General features: G+C 36.1%; 1 protein-coding gene across 1 annotated transcript in view; it reads right to left on the reverse strand.

Moving 5' to 3' along the window:
- Positions 1–2,201: 2,201 nt before the first annotated feature.
- The window catches only part of LOC146135272 (dihydropyrimidinase-like), a 25,049-nt gene continuing 9,048 nt past the window's right edge, over positions 2,202–18,202 (reverse strand). The window contains exons 4-13 of the mRNA XM_083395982.1: positions 10,781–10,960; positions 9,781–9,894; positions 8,998–9,073; positions 8,473–8,629; positions 7,884–8,016; positions 6,883–7,034; positions 5,600–5,758; positions 4,958–5,046; positions 3,848–3,928; positions 2,202–3,004 (exon numbers count right to left, since the gene is read on the reverse strand). Coding sequence (XP_083252108.1) covers positions 2,916–3,004; positions 3,848–3,928; positions 4,958–5,046; positions 5,600–5,758; positions 6,883–7,034; positions 7,884–8,016; positions 8,473–8,629; positions 8,998–9,073; positions 9,781–9,894; positions 10,781–10,960 — 1,230 coding nt within the window. The 3' untranslated portion in view covers positions 2,202–2,915. The remainder of the gene's footprint in view (positions 3,005–3,847; positions 3,929–4,957; positions 5,047–5,599; positions 5,759–6,882; positions 7,035–7,883; positions 8,017–8,472; positions 8,630–8,997; positions 9,074–9,780; positions 9,895–10,780; positions 10,961–18,202) is intronic.

An 18,202-nucleotide genomic window follows, 5' to 3' on the forward strand; every position in this document is an offset into this window, starting at 1 on the left:
AAACTCCGCCTCATTGAAGCCTTTTCAACACCTAAAGTCGAATTTCAGTGACAGTTCCGATAAAGGTTGCATCAAATAACCTTTTGCATACGGTAAAATATTTGTGGTGATTTGATATTTTGGATAAACATTGAAATTGCCTGTTGAAACTTTAGTAGGCCCAACAAGTCCTTTCTGTAAAAAAACTCAGTGTATTGAAAATGAACGCCGGGCGTCTTGTCAATCCAATTTAAACGACCTACCGATATTTTGTTCGTCAAAAAGAAGTTTTTTTCGTTACTTATTTATTTCGGCCACTCATACATTCTTAGGGGAATGCAACAACACTACGTAAATGTACTTTCTGCTTAGATATTCGAGTGGTCGGATAAAATCAAAGTACCGGAAGAGCTTCTTTTTAGCCTGCTATGCCTGGTAGTATATTTTCTAAGCATCTAGGGCAGTGATTCTCAACCGCGGCTCTCAGAGCCGCATGCGGCTCTCAACTGAACATTTTGCGGCTCTCTAACCGAGTGAAAAATTAGTTAGAAGTAGCAGAATTGCAACAAAGTAAGTAAGAGAAATGAAGAATTAATGAATTGTATCAGCAAGGATCCCGAGTGCGAAGTACTAATGTTACCGGGTACTTCCATCCGGCTCTTGAAAATAATTTTGTGGTTTGTTACGTCACAATATATTTAGTCCTGATCGACAAGCTATGGCAAACACTGTTAATTAGTTAGCCTAGGCTAGCGTGATGTATATTTGTTGTTTTCTTGTTGCTATTTTAATGTTTTTTAATTATATGTCTACTGTTGTTTTTTTTTATGCGGCTCCTTGCAAACCTTAGGTTTGAAATGCGGCTCTTTCTCTAAAAAAGGTTGAGAATCACTGATCTAGGGCAAAGTTAGCAAACAGACTGTGGGGAAACTCTACTTACAATTTTTCACAGAAGGCTATATTTTTTTACAGGGCCACAACGATAAAAGTGAATTTTTCTGAAGGAAAAAACAAAAAAGTCATATCACCGAAATATTTTTGTAACGTCAATATTTGCAGCTTCTAGCACCAAATATTGTTCTTAGCTTACTGTTATAAAAAAAAAACTTAGCAGCACACGATATTGTTTATTAGTAAGCCACGGATGCAATAAAAGCGAATTTAAAACATAGGCAGAACGCACAGGAAAACATGTGGACATTTAGAAAGTAAACTGTAGAAATAATACTTCATTACCCATTAACATATGGCGCACAACAAAATAAAGGCAAACAATTGTAGGAGGGTTTAGATAGGTAAGTTTGAGAGGTGCGTTTCTTGCATATTTTGTCTATATTTCAACCGATTGGGTACAGATGTAAAAAAGTCATAAATTCGCATTTTTATGGATTACTTTTTTTGTTGATACGTAAATTTATAGATGTGTACCCAAAAATAATAATTCATCATTCTGCTTACATGATAAAGCATTTCAAGGTATTTAATAAAAAGTCTATATTTTTTACCAGCTATTTAATACACAATACCATGATATAAACTTACTGCAGGGTTGCCACAGTTTATACATAATAAATTGGAAGGGATTCTAAGACTTTTCAAAGAAAATTTAGCTAAACTTAAATTTACTTCACATTTTTTTAGTAAATTGGAAATCAAAACGGTAAATACTATGGTCAACAAAATAACAAATGACTTTAACTTGGTTAAAAAATACTGAACAAACCATTATTTGTGACTTGAAAATTAAAATTTAGTTTAAACTACATTAAATTTTGATTAATTTAATGTTAATAAACATTACAGATCCGTGCATAGTGATCTTAAATATGAAATTCGATTTGCAGATTTGGTGTCGCATAACACGGTAAATAATAACTTTTACAGAAACTAAGCCACAGAATTGAAAATTGCAAACTAAAGCAAGCGTTGGTTACAGATAAAACAACAATCGAACAATTCGATAAAACTATTTGAATAGAGTTACGAATGTAATGTGTACAGCACGCCTTAAGGTAAAAAGGGGCATTACATGATTATACACAAATGTAAAGGCACAATACAACCATGTTGACCGTGGAAAATATTTATATTAAGTTGAATAAGAGATCGACCGATATCAATTTTTTGCCCCAAACTGACTTGGTATTTTTTTAACCGATTACCGTTTTTTTAATAACTAAGACACAGCAGCAGTAATACATTTAATGAATAGATTGAAATACATTCAAGAAAAAATTGCCAAAGCGCTTTTTTGTAAGTTAATATATTTTCTTTTCAGAAATGAATTGTATTTTTTAATAAAATACACTAATATTTGAATTAGAGTTCAGAGACCCCCTAAAATGGTCCACCTACCCCCAAGAGCTCTACGGACCCCAGTTTGAGAACTCCTATTAAAGTGGTAGGCAATTCGTATACGAAAACACAGCAATGACACTCACATAATGAAGCCAACCACGCAAACTGAAAAGCTATGAAACTATACACATTACGTCATTAGTGACGCTAGTAGAGGGAATACGTCATAATGAAAACCAAAAACGTTAGAAAAAATTATATGAAATGACGACGATAGCATACTTCGGATAAATCATGTGTAAAATTTGAAACTTGTAAAACATCAATTGATGACGAATCAAGGGGAGAGAAGCAATCATTACAGAAAAGTACTTCCGATATTATTGTATCGTGGACTAAATATCGAATTTCGTCAATTGAACGAAAAAATTCAACTAGAAAGATATTTTTTCTTTTTTCTAGAAAGATATATTCAACTAGAAAGATAAATAAACTTCCCATAAAAAATCGGTTCGCAAAAAATTAAAGGTTTCGGAAAAAATTTGACGTGCGAATTAGTTTGCATAAGCTAGAAGCGCAAATGATTACAGAGCAGCATTTAGTTGCGCAGACGATTAGTGCGCAGATGACGCGGCATTTTAAAACTGAATTTGCGATCGTCCGCCGGGTGGCGCTAGAACCTTCGTGGTTGTATGTGCTGGAGGCGCCATAGAGTTCACATGTTGACCTGTAAGTGTGAAAACAAATGGTACAATATAAATTTTTAGCGTCTTGATCATTACTACATTTTTTAGGTTTTTTAAGTTCGAATACAAGAATGATTTCGAATATATTTCGAAAACAAATTGTAAATAATAAACTTTTTAACGTCTAATATGGCATTACTAATTTTTTTAGTTTATAACGACATAAAATTTGATCACTTGCCGTTTTTTGAATACAATTTGAAAACAAACTGCCACGGTCAACCCAAACAAATTGATAATTTGTAAAATTTTACAACGGAACTTTAAAAAGCATTGGGTTTATTTAAGTTTTTTTTTAACTGCAAATCAATTAAAAGACCATCGAAGACATTTAAAGATTGAAAGAATCCTGGACAATAGTTCGATTTTGCAAAAAAATGTTTGACTGAATAAAGCACGTTTTTGTGCATTTGATTTTTATCTGCTGTTTAAAAGCGTATAATGAGTTTGTTTTACACGAGTTGTAAACAACCTAATTTCCTAAAAAAAATTAATTTATTTTAATAGAAGAAACTTTGTAAAAAAGCTTTATAAAGCTCGTACTATACGGCACAAGCTCGAACCATGCTAAACCAGTTACAAACTTAAAAAAAATCATTGTATACGAGTGAACGCATATCGTTTTTTTAAAAGATTACTTTGACCTGATATAGCATGGTTGAGCAAAGGCTTGTCGAGAATTCAATACAATTTGCCTTTACAAATCATTTTTTTTTTTTTTCTTTACATAGTGCCAGCTGATTAATCTATGTAGAATTAGATAAAAACGGCCATTCACAAAGATTAATTAAAATAGTAACACTAATAGAAACTCCAAAAGTCACCTGAAGTGTTGATGGAGCTGGTGTGGTGAAGGTTTGTTCCACTTGGTTTGCTCGGTGTATCCGGTGACTTGTAAACAGGACCTGGCAGGCATTGTTCACTTGGTCATTAAATTGGCCAGTTACAGTTACACATACAAAAAAAAATATACTCATTAGGAATATAAGACAATATCTACTATATTGGATGGGAAGCGATACCTAATGCCAAGTGGTAGTATCGGAACTCGTCGATACTATTAGGCGAGTCGATCCGGTACTAAATTAATTAAGGAAAGAAAGCTAGACAAACTACAGCCTGTGGTGAGGTTCGAACTCACGACTTCAGTCATATCTGGATCGCCGCTCAATTAAATAAGCTAGACAGGTTCAATGGAGACAAGTCGAGAAACGACCATGGTGCCATTGCTAGTTGTATCATGTTCGTAAAACTAGACTGTGGTGAGGTTCGAACTCACGATCTCCGGCTAAACCGGGACCGTCGCGCTACCAACTAAACTACGCTGGCGCATCGGTAAAGTACGCCAAGAAACAATAATAGCACAACTTTGCTTTCGGCATTTCGACAACTAAGGCTGTGAAGTCGGTTGAAAACAACCGGAGTTCGACTCCCGAGTCCAACTCCGGTCAAATGTGCCGATTTCGTCGATTCCCGATTCCTGCCACAGACTCTACAGCCTGTATTTCACCCTTTTACGTAAATAAAATCGGATGAAAAATCAGCAATCCACTCACAAGGGTCATATAACTTACACACCCAAAGGCGCCGAACATTAAAAATTCCAGGGCTTTTTTTCTAACCAATGAAAAAATAATTATTATCAAAAAATATTGAATTTTTGTAAAATTAAAATGTATAGTTTGGGGGTTCAATGGGCTCGCACCTACGTGGTAATTCAGGAAAAGGTTTAAACACTTTTGGTGAGTAAAATTGAGCTAGATAAATTTATTTTATACACTAATACCGCACGTAACTTGGTCAAATTCTGGAACGTTTTGACGTCCGGTAAAAATTGAGAGAGTCGAAAAACGCTCTGCACACCCACGTTGGGCGCCTATGCACATACCCATAATACGTGGATATTCCACCTTTGCAATTTACAGTCTGCTTACCAGTGTAGGGTTCTCTCTCAACAGCTATTGGCTTCAAAGTCTCTTCTCTCACTTTGATGCGATTGAAAACATATTTGCTGAACGGCTTTCTGCAAAGTGATAAGCGATTAATGTTACAATGAAATAATAACGTACAAATAGGTTACAACCTTTTACAAAGTAAGGAAGATATCGTTCGCAGACATTATTTAGCAAGTATTTACAGTTTATATATATATATATATTTATGTACTGCACGCGAACAATATGGTTGTTACGTTTTAGAATATAGTTTATCTTTGTTTAATCTTTAGTATTGCTATTTTTAAAAGCCTGTTAGCGCGGCACCCTAGCCTAGAGTGGCATTTCTAATGCGTACGTCTGCTAAGAGTTAATTGGGAATCTTTAGAAATTTAATTTATGCTCAATAAGTCTTAAAAACTAGTACACGATTAGAGTACATTAAATTAAAATTTAAGTTATTACATTATTCAGAGATGATTAGTATTGTTCCACGTTTGTGGCTTTACAGCAAAACTACTTTAATAAATTTAAGTATGGGAGCCACAATCTATTTATTTGATCAAGGACCTGCCGTAAGCCATATAAGGTTGGGAAGCACTGGCGTAGATTTAAATGCGAAAATCTCGGTTGAAAACCAACCTTGGCACGTATTTTCCATCTCCGGCGGAAACTGTGAACTTTCCGTTTTGGTAGACGACCTTTCCCCTACTGATGGTGCATAGAGTGACGCCGTGGCAAATCATTCCCTCGAAGATGTTAAAGTCGACAGCTTGGTGGTGGGTCGACGCAGAAATCGTTCTGAAAACATTAAAAACAATTATGAGATGTTGTAACTTTTTATGTCAAAAAATTTTGGAGCAAAGTCGATACCAGATGCCAAGTAGTACTCCTCCGGTACTAAGATATTATCTTTACTTGTCCGATACTTCATTGGTATCAGTGCTAATCTGATAATAAACTATAATAAAGGTTTGATACTAGGGCAGTGGTTCTTAACCCTTGGAGTTCGACGCAGCTGTTTCAAGGGTTCGGCGAGAACGTCCTCTGAAACATGAATTCTGTTATTTCAAGCTAAATTCGTATCACTTTTATGTGTCAAGGTAGCATTTAACGTTATAAACTGAAAGTTTAGCCAATTCAACCTATATAAATGCAAGTTTATAATTTGAAAATGCCCAGTTTCAGCTGCTAGGAGGAAGAAACGAATACTGAGCGAAAATTTGGGGTTCGACGAACGCTTGCAGAATAACATAGGGGTTCGACAGGTTACCTAAGGTTAAGAACCACTGTACTAGGGTGACATCGGAGACGATACGATAGCAAATTGAATAAAAGCATTTCAGTCATGATGTATCCTTCCAATTCAACCTTAATTTTTTTGAAAAACATTATGTTAACAACTGCAGGTCACTAAAACTTTTTGTATCGCTAAAGCAAAATTTGGTCTTATAACCTGGAAAAAACGTCTTCGAATGTTAAATTTTATCTATTTTGCTTGTATGAGAAATGTTAAACTTATCGTGTTATTTGGTATTAAAAAGGATTGCGACCCTTTCTGTCCTAAATTTCAGAATATTTTCCGGCATTGTACATCCCTAATTAACTTAATATGCTAAGATAGAGTTCGAACCTTAAAAACATGAAAGACAAGTTATTTTGCTGGGGCATCCACTTTGAAAAATGGCCACCAGAAAATGGAATAAACCGACCAGAAAACTTTTTAACTAGAGTTTAATCAAACTTCGTATCAACTAAAACTAAAAAAAACAACAGTACAATTTTCTTATTTTCTGGCCTAATGATATTTTGGTTTATTATGTACTTGCAAAATTAGTTCTATACAATTAATTTGCTCTATTACTGTCAGTCATACTTCTACCGTTTAACAAAAAGAACGCAGGAATTTTTAATATTACTTTTACCTTGTTGCTTCTGGGTCCCACACGATGATATCGGCGTCGGAACCAGGGGCTATCACCCCCTTTTGGGGGTACATGTTGAAAATCTTGGCAGCGTTTGTGCTCGTAACAGCAACGAACTTGTTCTCGTCCAAAATTCCAGTTGTCACCCCTTTCTGTGAAGTTATTTCATACAAATGTATCACGTTGCTTTGCACACTAAGCAAAGGTATTAAAACGCCAGGAAAATCATGTTCTATTTAGTGTTAATTTACCACATTTTTTCACACAAGACGTTTTGTTTTTAAATATATTGCCATCCGTAACTAACTTATATAAAATGGAAGAAAAATATGTATTTCATTAAATTAGCCTAAAATTTTTCAATTATGTTTAAGGTCTTTATTAGCAATATGCTTTCATAATAATTAATATGTGTTAAAAAACTGTGATCTAACGTGTTTCTAGACCCGCTCCCATCCAGTTTGTATAGCTCAGTTGGTAGAGCGACGGTCCCTGTACGGCAGAGGTTGTGAGTTCCAATCTCACTGCTACCTAGTTGTTTTTATTTTTTTCTAGCCTGTCTTGCTTGCATCATTGATCGGCAGATTCGGTGGTCTGTGATGGTGTACTATAGCAACGGTTCTCAACCAGTGGGCCATGGCTCACTGGTGGGCCATAATAACATTTGAGGTGGGCCACAGACCAATTTAAAAAAGCTAGATTTAGTTTCATTTGTGTCATTATATTTAATTTTACAGGAATAATGGCTTGGGGAGGAATTGAAAAGGAATGTAGATTTATTGTTCAGCCGCAAGTATCTCACTAATGCACGGTTGAATAAATAATCTATTTTGAAATATGTTCTGCTGTGTTTTGTTCTAATCCTATTTTACAGTATTTTATTATTTTATTTCTTAAAATCATTGGGCAACAGAATTTTTTTGCAACGTTAATGGGCCACGAAAGAAAAAAGTTTGAGAACCACTGTCTATATAGGATATATTAATTATAACTTTTATCACCTCCCAAACGACAGACATTCTGTCTTCAACTCCGTTGATTCCGTTTGGAATCTTTGTGAAATCATCTTTACCAAGGGCTTTCTGGTTGGTGCTGAACGTGCAGTTGTCAGTTCCAGTGCATTCGAGATTTCCGCTGGAAATTAAAAATAATTGTCATTCACATTTCAGTAAATAGTTAGATAAGCAAGCAAGATTATTTTTTTATGAATATCCCGCATTTTTAACAGTAGTATTTCTAAAGTGGGTAAAAACAAAAACTACAAAATAACAGTCGCAAAATAACAGCGTTTAAAAAGATAATATTAAAAAAAGGTATTTCACTAAAAAAAAATTGATAATTTAAAATATTTTTACTTTTGCTAATTAAAAATCAACATTTTTTAGCGAACCTTGTGAGTAGTTTCATGGGATACTTAAAATAAGTATTTAACTGAAAAATTAAACAATAAATCAATCCAAAATGACAGATTTTATTTGCTCATTTTTCAAAACTTTTTTAGTTTCATGAAATAATTTAAATTAAAGTAAAAAAAAAATTATATTAAAATATTTTTACTTTTTCTAATTTTTTTCAATTTTTTTAGCAAACCTTGCGAGTAGTTTCATGAGATACTGAGGGGTGGTTGGGTCAGGTCGTAAGGGGGGACCCATGACGTGTCCGGCAGCGTGGCGCCAACATTTGTGCCAGTAGTTGGTTCCATCAGTTCCGAGGCCGGCCGCTATCGGCTCACCAAACACAACATTGCCTTAAAAAACACAAAACCAAGTCAGGATTTATTACTTTTAAGACACCAAGTTTTATTTTTAGAACCGAATTTTTAAATTTGATGACAATTTTTTTTTATTATGTCAGTGTAAAAAAACAATTATAGTACTGTAGTTGTAACGTCTATTTTAAGTGGTATAACTGTATGGTAAAACAGAAAACATTTAAACTTGATAATATACTATGTGATCCTGGGATTTTTAAGATGTTAATATTACATTATTTGAATATAGATGTATTTAGAAAATTTGCTAAATTGGCTATGCTACAAAAAAGTTAATTTGTGATTATTCATTTATCACATAACACTGTTTAACACTGAAGCAACTAGCATCAACCAATTGCTACCTCTCTGTTGAGCTCTAACGATGACATCAGCTGAACTTTTGCTCATAACGTGAACGACATAAAGCGGGCAGTTGGTCTGGAACATAACAACATTTCGTTAGGAGTTACCTAAATGTAATTCTAGGCTAAATTTATTTGATTAAACTAATAGTTTTAAACTTTTAATCTTCAAACCATTGTTTTAAATCTTTCAATAGTGAACAAGGAATAATAGCTTATAAGAATGTCAATAAAGAAAATGAATTCTATTTTAAAAAGTTAGGGACAAAAACGTCACGTAACTTTAAGTTTGTCAAATTTTTATGGTGAAAAAACATATAAAATGCATCCCTTTTAGATTACAATAGTATGTTTTACTTCTTGGGAGTGCAATTCTTAAATTTTGGAGAGATAAAACTGCAAATTGTTTATTATTTTTCCCAGTTATGTTTTCCAGTTAAATAGATTAAAAACAAAGCATGTAAAATCCATGAAAGGTGATAATGATTCCAAAAGTATCCGCTCATTCAGGCTTTTTCTATTTTAATCTGTATATTATGTTACCTTTACAAAAAACTTGCACCATTGCTACTAGGGTTATGTGACCGCTTCGCGACTGCTGAACTTGAACAGACCTCAAAAATATATGGCTGTCATGTAAATCCAATGCTTAAGTGCATTTAAGTCACAGTTTTTAAATGACTTGACTTTACATTTTTTCGACAAAGTACCTCGACTTGAGTCGAAAATGGTATTGCTCTTTTCAATTAAATACCCGGGGTCGACTGATACTTTTGTATTTACCCTGTTTGCGATCATGCACGCATGAGCGGTCGCCGCTGCTTCGACTTCCTCAGGACGACACATTTCGTGACCTTCAGGACCCGTCACGCCAAGGTCAAGCATTCTGTTTTGCTCCTACATAAAGATGAAAAAAAAGTTATGGTTTGCATGATTTTTTTGAAAAACGAAAAAAAATATTTTCAGTTGTTTCAGTTGTTCATAAATAGAATTTCATAAAGATTTTTTACAAGCAAGGCAGGGCTAGAAAAACAAGTTAATAAGTTAGTTGGTTTTCTGTCTTGGCCTTGCTTGCACTAAATCCTTAATTGGTCAACTAATTTTATTTAGCCCATCTAAAATCTTCCTGTGTACTATGAATTGAGCCTTTAACGTCAGTCAGTATGAATTATGAAGGGCTCAACCGCAGTTACCAAGTAGCCTTAGAATAGCATTAAATCAAACTCAATATAAACCCTAAAGGTTAGCCCTCTGAAAGCTCAGTGTACCATGTATGCTGTTACCATGTGTCAGTGCGACTTCGCAGTTCTACAAATATGTGTGTGGATGTTTCAGTATCTAACAATGTAAAGTGTAAATTTTGATACAATGACATAGTTGTTTGGGTATTTACTTCCACAACACAGTTTTAATGCAGTGTATTAGAAACTTTATGGACCCACAGTGTTATAAAATACCAAAATAAGTTGAACAAATGTGGGTATTTTTGGTAAATTTTCCTCGGGACACAATTTAAAAAGCAGTGGAACAGAAACTTAAAGATTTAACAAATCAAAAACAAAGGATCATATTTTTAATAAACCAACTTTTTAAACAAATGCAATATTTTGTGGTAAAACAAAAAAAATGTTTAAAAAAAGAGTTTTATCTGACAACTTAAAGTTATAAACTTGACTAAATGTTGGCACTTTTCCGTTGTTTTCGCCCAAAACAAAATTTTAAACATCAGTGAAACATAAAAGGATCCGCGGTGTTAAAAAAATGAATTTCTTAACCAACTAACCAGCGAAATCATTTCCCCATCTTCTGCATGGACAAGGGCAATAGCGCCAAGCTCACGAGATCTTCTGCAAGTGTGGTACATTTCATAATCCCCCACCATAACATAATCCTTGTATGCCATGTACATCTTGAACGAATTGACTCCGTGTTCTTTCACAATTTGTTCCATTTCTTCGTTCACCTAACAAATGATCATAACTTAACTGTGTTTTCATTTAGTTAAGACATACATTTCCTATGTTATGGAACAATAATAAGGTATATGGTAGGCCAATGATGTTTCTCAAAAATTAATTTTTTGTTTCAGACACTCTTCAACTAGTCTTATTATTCTGTTTAACATGTACGCAGTGATGAAAAAAAAACATGCACGGGGTTATGAAAAACTTTTTTTGTCATGTACATTTTTTGTCCATAATTTGACCATTTTTTGTCGTGCACGCGGGGTCATGAAAAAAGTCCAAAATTTGACCATTTTTGGTCGTGTACGCGGGGTCATGAAAAAAATCCAAAATTGGACCATTTTTTGTCGTGTACGCGGAGTCCTAAATTGGACCAGTTTTGGTCGTGTACGCGGGGTCATGAAAAAAGTCCAAAATTCTACCAGTTTTTGTCGAGTGCGATGGGTCATGAAAAAACACCAAAATTTTACCATTTTTGGTCGTGTACGCGGGGTCATGAAAAAAGCCAAAATTTGACTATTTTTTGTCGTGTTCGCGGGGTCATAAAAAAAATCCAAAATTGGACCATTTTTGGTTGTGTACGCGGTCATGAAAAAAATCCAAAATTGGATCATTTTTTGTTGTGTACGCGGGGTCATGGAAAAAGTAAAAAAATTGACCTTTTTTTGTCGTGTACGCGGGGTCATGATAAACTCCAAAATTGGACCATTTTTTGTCGTATACGCGGGGTCATGAAAAAAGTCCAAAATTTGACAATTTTTGGTCATGTACACGGGGTCATGAAAAAAGTCCAAAATTTGACAATTTTTTGTCGTGTACGCGGGGTCATAAAAAAGCGAAAATTTGACTATTTTTTGTCGTGTACGCGGGGTCATGGAAAAAGTCCAAAATTTGACCATTTTTTGACGTGTACGCAGGGTCATGAAAAAAATCCAAAATTGGACCATTTTTTGATGTGTACGCGGGGTCCTGAAAAGAGTCCAAAATTGGACCATTTTTTGTTGTATACGCGGGGTCATGAAAAAAGTCCAAAATTTGACAATTTTTGGTCATGTACGCGGGGTCATGAAAAAAGTCCAAAATTTGACAATTTTTTGTCGTGTACGCGGGGTCATAAAAAAGCGAAAATTTGACTATTTTTTGTCGTGTACGCGGGGTCATGAAAAAAATCCAAAATTGGACCATTTTTTGATGTGTACGCGGGGTCCTGAAAAAAGTCCAAAATTGGACCATTTTTTGACGAGTAGGCGGGGTCATGTAAAAAATCCAAAATTTGACTATTTTTTGTCGTGTACGCGGGGTCATGAAAAAAGTCCTAAATTGGACCATTTTTTGACGTGTACGCGGGGTCATAAAAAAGCGAAAATTTGACTATTTTTGTCGTGTACGCGGGGTCATGAAAAAAGTCCAAAATTTGACAATTTTTTGACGTGTACGCGGGGTCATGAAAAAAATCCAAAATTGGACAATTTTTGGTCGTGTACGTGGGGTCATGAAAAAAGTCCAAAATTGGACTATTTTTTGTCGTGTACGCGGGGTCATGAAAAAAGTCCAAAATTTGACCAGTTTTTGTCGTGTACGCGGGGTCATGAAAAAACTCCAAAATTTTACCATTTTTGGTCGTGTATGCGGGGTCATGAAAAAAGTCCAAAATTGGACAATTTTTGGTCGTGTACGCGGGGTCATGGAAAAAGCCAAAATTTGAATATTTTTTGTCGTGTACGCGATGGGTCCTGAAAAAACTCCAAAATTGGACCATTTTTGGTCGTGTACACGGGGTCATGAAAAAACTCCAAAATTGGAGGATTTTTTGTCGTGTACGCGGGGTCATGAAAAAACTCCAAAATTTGACCATTTTTGGTCGTGTACGCGGGGTCATGAAAAAAGTCCAAAATTTAACTATTTTTTGTCGTGTACGCGGGGTCATGAAAAAAGTCCAAAATTTGACCATTTTTGGTCATGTACGCGGGGTCATGAAAAAAGCCAAAATTTGACTATTTTTTGTCGTGTAAAATTCAACCATTTTTTGTAGTGTACGCGGGGTCATAAAAAAACTCCAAAATTGGAGTATTTTTTGCTGTGTACGCGGGGTTATGAAAAAAGTCCAAAATTTGACCATTTTTTGTCGTGTACGCGGGGTCATGAAAAAAGTCCTAAATAGGACCATTTTTTGACGTGTACGCGGGGTCATGAAAAAAATCCCAAATTGGAAGATTTTTTGATGTGTACGCGGGGTCATGAAAAAAGTCCAAAATTTGACCAGTTTTTGTCGTGTACGCGGGGTCATGGAAAAAGTCCCAAATTGGACCATTTTTTGTTGTGTACGCGGGGTCATGAAAAAAACTCCAAAATTGGAGGATTTTTTGCTGTGTACGCTGCGGGGTCATGAAAAAAGTCCAAAATTGGACAATTTTTGATCGTGTACGCGGGGTAATGAAAAAAGCCAAAACTTGACCATTTTTTGACGTGTACGCGGGGTCATGAAAAAAATCCAAAATTGGAGGACTTTTTGTCGTGTAGGCGGGGTCATGAAAAAACTCCAAAATTTGACCATTTTTTGTCGTGTACGCGGGGTCATGAAAAAACTCCAAAATTTGACCATTTTTTGTCGTGTACGCGGGGTCGTGAAAAAAACTCCTAAATTTGACCATTTTTGGTCGTGTACGCGGGGTCATGAAAAAAGTCCAAAATTGGACCATTTTTGGTCGTGTACACGGGGTCATGAAAAAACTCCAAAATTGGAGGATTTTTTGTCGTGTACGCGGGGTCATGAAAATAGTCCTAAATTGGACAATTTTTGGTCGTGTACGCGGGGTCATGAAAAAAGTCCAAAATTCAACCATTTTTTGTTGTGTACGCGGGGTCATGAAAAAAGTCCAAAATTTGACCATTTTTGGTCATGTACGCGGGGTCATGAAAAAAGTCCAAAATTTGACCAGTTTTTGTCGTGTACGCGGGGTCATGGAAAAAGTCCAAAATTTGACCATTTTTGGTCATGTACGCGGGGTCATGAAAATAGCCAAAATTTGACTTATTTTTGTCGTGTACGCGGGGTCATGAAAATAGTCCAAAATTGGACAATTTTTGGGCGTGTACGTGGGGTCATGAAAAAAGTCCAAAATTGGACTATTTTTTGTCGTGTACGCGGGGTCATGAAAAAAGTCCAAAATTTGACCAGTTTTTGTCGTGTACGCGGGGTCATGAAAAAAGCCAAAATTTGACTATTTTTTGTCGTGTATGCGGGGTCATGAAAAAAGTCAAAAATTTGACCAGTTTTTGTCGTGTACGCGGGGTCATGAAAAAACTCCAAAATTGGAGGATTTTTTGTCGTGTACGCGGGGTCATGAAAAAAGTCCAAAATTTAACTATTTTTTGTCGTGTACGCGGGGTCATGAAAAAAGTCCAAAATTTAACTATTTTTTGTCGTGTACGCGGGTCATGAAAAAAGTCCTAAAAAGGACCATTTTTTGACGTGTACGCGGGGTCATGAAAAAAGTCCAAAATTTGACCCTTTTTGGTCATGTACGCGGGGTCATGAAAAAAGCCAAAATTTTACTATTTCTTGTCGTGTAAAATTCAACCATTTTTTGTTGTGTACGCGGGGTCATAAAAAAACTCCAAAATTGGAGTATTTTTTGCTGTGTACGCGGGGTCATGAAAAAAGTCCAAAATTTGACCATTTTTTGTCGTGTACGCGGGGTCATGAAAAAGTCCTAAATAGGACCATATTTTGACGTGTACGCGGGGTCATGAAAAAAGTCCAAAATTTGACCAGTTTTTGTCGTGTACGCGGGGTCATGGAAAAAGTCAAAATTGGACCATTTTTGGTCGTGTACATGGGGTCTAAAAAAGTCCTAATTTGACCAGTTTTTGTCGTGTACGCGGGGTCATGAAAAAAACTCCAAAATTGGAGGATTTTTTGCTGTGTACGCGCGGTCATGAAAAAAGTCCAAAATTCAACCATTTTTTGTCGTGTACGCGGGGTCATGAAAAAAGTTCAAAATTTGACCATTTTTAGTCATGTACGCGGGGTCATGGATAAAGTCCCAAAATTGGAGGATTTCCCAAAAGTCCCAAAATTGGAGGATTTTTAGTTGTGTACGCGGGGTCATGAAAAAAGTCCAAAATTGGACCAGTTTTTGTCGTGTACGCGGGGTCCTGAAAAAGTCCAAAATTCAACCATTTTTTGTCGTGTACACGGGGTCATGAAAAAACTCCAAAATTGGAGGATTTTTTGTCGTGTACGCGGGGTCATGAAAAAACTCCAAAATTTGACCATTTTTGGTTGTGTACGCGGGGTCATGAAAAAAGTCGAAAATTTGACCATTTTTGGTCATGTACGCAGGGTCATGAAAAAAGCCAAAATTTGACTATTTTTTTGTCGTGTACGCGGGGTCCTGAGAAAGTCTAAAATTCAACCATTTTTTGTCGTGTACGCGGGTCATGAAAAAAGTCCAAAATTTGACCAATTTTTGGTCATGTACGCGGGGTCATGAGAAAAGTCCAAAATTTGACCATTTTTTGTTGTGTACGCGGGGTCATGAAAAAAGTCCAAAATTTGACCATTTTTGGTTATGTACGCGGGGTCATGAAAAAAGTCCAAAAATTTGACCATTTTGGTTATGTACGCGGGTCATGAAAAAAGTTCAAAATTTGACCAGTTTTTGTCGTGTACGCGGGTCGTGAAAAAACTCCCTAAATTTGAACATTTTTGGTCGTGTACGCGGTGTCATGAAAAAAGTCTAAAATTTGACCAGTTTTGTCGTGTACGCGGGGTCATGAAAAAAAACTCCAAAATTGGAGGATTTTTTGCTGTGTACGCGGGGTCATGAAAAAGTCCAAAATTCAACCATTTTTTGTTGTGTACGCGGGGTCATGAAAAAAGTCCAAAATTTGACCATTTTTGGTCATGTACGCGGGGTCATGAAAAAAGCCAAAATTTGACTATTTTTTGTCGTGTACGCGGGGTCCTGAGAAAAGTCCAAAATTCAACCATTTTTGTCGTGTACGCGGGGTCATGAAAAAAGTCCAAAATTTGACCATTTTTGGTCATGTACGCGGGGTCATGAGAAAAGTCCAAAATTTGACCATTTTTTGTTGTGTACGCGGGTCATGAAAAAAGTCCAAAATTTGACCATTTTTGGTTATGTACGCGGGGTCATGAAAAAAGTCCAAAATTTGACCATTTTTGGTTATGTACGCGGGGTCATGAAAAAAGTTCAAAATTTGACCAGTTTTTGTCGTGTACGCGGGGTCGTGAAAAAACTCCTAAATTTGAACATTTTTGGTCGTGTACGCGGGGTCATGAAAAAAGTCCAAAATTTGACCAGTTTTTGTCGTGTACGCGGGGTCATGAAAAAACTCCAAATTGGAGGATTTTTTGCTGTGTACGCGGGGTCATGAAAAAAGTCCAAAATTCAACCATTTTTTGTTGTGTACGCGGGGTCATGAAAAAAGTCCAAAATTTGACCAGTTTTTGTCGTGTACGCGGGGTCATGAAAAAACTCCAAAATTGGAGGATTTTTTGCTGTGTACGGGGGGTCATGAAAAAAGTCCAAAATTCAATCATTTTTTTGTCGTGTACGCGGGGTCATGAAAAAACTCCAAAATTGGAGGATTTTTTGTCGTGTACGCGGGGTCATGAAAAAACTCCAAAATTGGACCATTTTTTGTCGTGTACGTGGGGTCATGAAAAAAGTCCTAAATAGGACCATTTTTTGTCGTGTACGCGGGGTCATGAAAAAAGTCCAAAATTGGACCATTTTTTGATGTGTACGCGGGGTCATGAAAAAAGTCCAAAATTTGACCATTTTTGGTCGTGTACGCGGGTCATGAAAAAAGTCCAAAATTGGAGGATTTTTTGCTGTGTACGCGCGGTCATGAAAAAAGTCCAAAATTCAACCATTTTTGTCGTGTACGCGGGGTCATGAAAAAAGTTCAAAATTTGACCATTTTTAGTCATGTACGCGGGTCATGAAAAAGTCCAAAATTTGACCATTTTTGGTTATGTACGCGGGGTCATGAAAAAAGTCCAAAATTTGACCATTTTTGGTTATGTACGCGGGGTCCTGAAAAAAGTCCAAAATTTGACCATTTTAAAACTCCAAAATTTGACCATTTTTGGTTGTGTACGCGGGGTCATGAAAAAGTCCAAAATTTGACCATTTTGGTTATGTACGCGGGGTCCTGAAAAAAGTCCAAAATTTGACCATTTTTTGTCGTGTACGCGGGGTCATGAAAAAGTCCAAAATTTAACCCATTTTTTGTCGTGTACGCGGGGTCATGAAAAAAGTCCAAAATTTGACCATTTTTGGTTATGTACGCGGGGTCATGAAAAAAGTCCAAAATTTGACCAGTTTTTGTCGTGTACGCGGGGTCGTGAAAAAACTCCTAAAATTTGAACATTTTTGGTCGTGTACGCGGGGTCATGAAAAAAGTCCAAAATTTGACCAGTTTTTGTCGTGTACGCGGGGTCATGAAAAAAACTCCAAAATTGGAGGATTTTTGCTGTGTACGCGGGGTCATGAAAAAAGTCCAAAATTCAACCATTTTTTGTTGTGTACGCGGGGTCATGAAAAAGTCCAAAATTTGACCAGTTTTTGTCGTGTACGCGGGGTCATGAAAAAAAACTCCAAAATTGGAGGATTTTTTGCTGTGTACGCGGGGTCATGAAAAAAGTCCAAATTCAATCATTTTTTGTTGTGTACGCGGGGTCATGAAAAAAGTCCAAAATTTGACCAGTTTTTGTTGTGGTACGCGGGGTCATGAAAAAACTCCAAAATTGGACCATTCTTGGTCGTGTACATGGGGTCTTAAAAAAGTCTTAAATTTTACCATTTTTGGTCATGTACGCGGGGTCATGAAAAAGTCCAAAATTTGACCAGTTTTTGTCGTGTACGCGGGGTCATGAAAAAAACTCCAAAATTGGAGGATTTTTTGCTGTGTACGCGCGGTCATGAAAAAAAGTCCAAAATTCAATCATTTTTTGTTGTGTACGCGGGTCATGAAAAAAGTCCAAAATTTGACCAGTTTTTGTCGTGTACGCGGGGTCATGAAAAAACTCCAAAATTGGACCATTTTGGTCGTGTACATGGGGTCTTAAAAAAGTCTTAAATTTTACCATTTTTGGTCATGTACGCGGGGTCATGAAAAAAGTCCAAAATTTGACCAGTTTTTGTCGTGTACGCGGGGTCATGAAAAAAACTCCAAAATTGGAGGAATTTTTGCTGTGTACGCGGGGT

The sequence above is a fragment of the Ascidiella aspersa genome, chromosome 8 (assembly GCF_963924565.1).
Source record: "Ascidiella aspersa chromosome 8, kaAscAspe10.2, whole genome shotgun sequence".
NCBI classification, from domain to species: Eukaryota; Metazoa; Chordata; class Ascidiacea; order Phlebobranchia; family Ascidiidae; genus Ascidiella; species Ascidiella aspersa.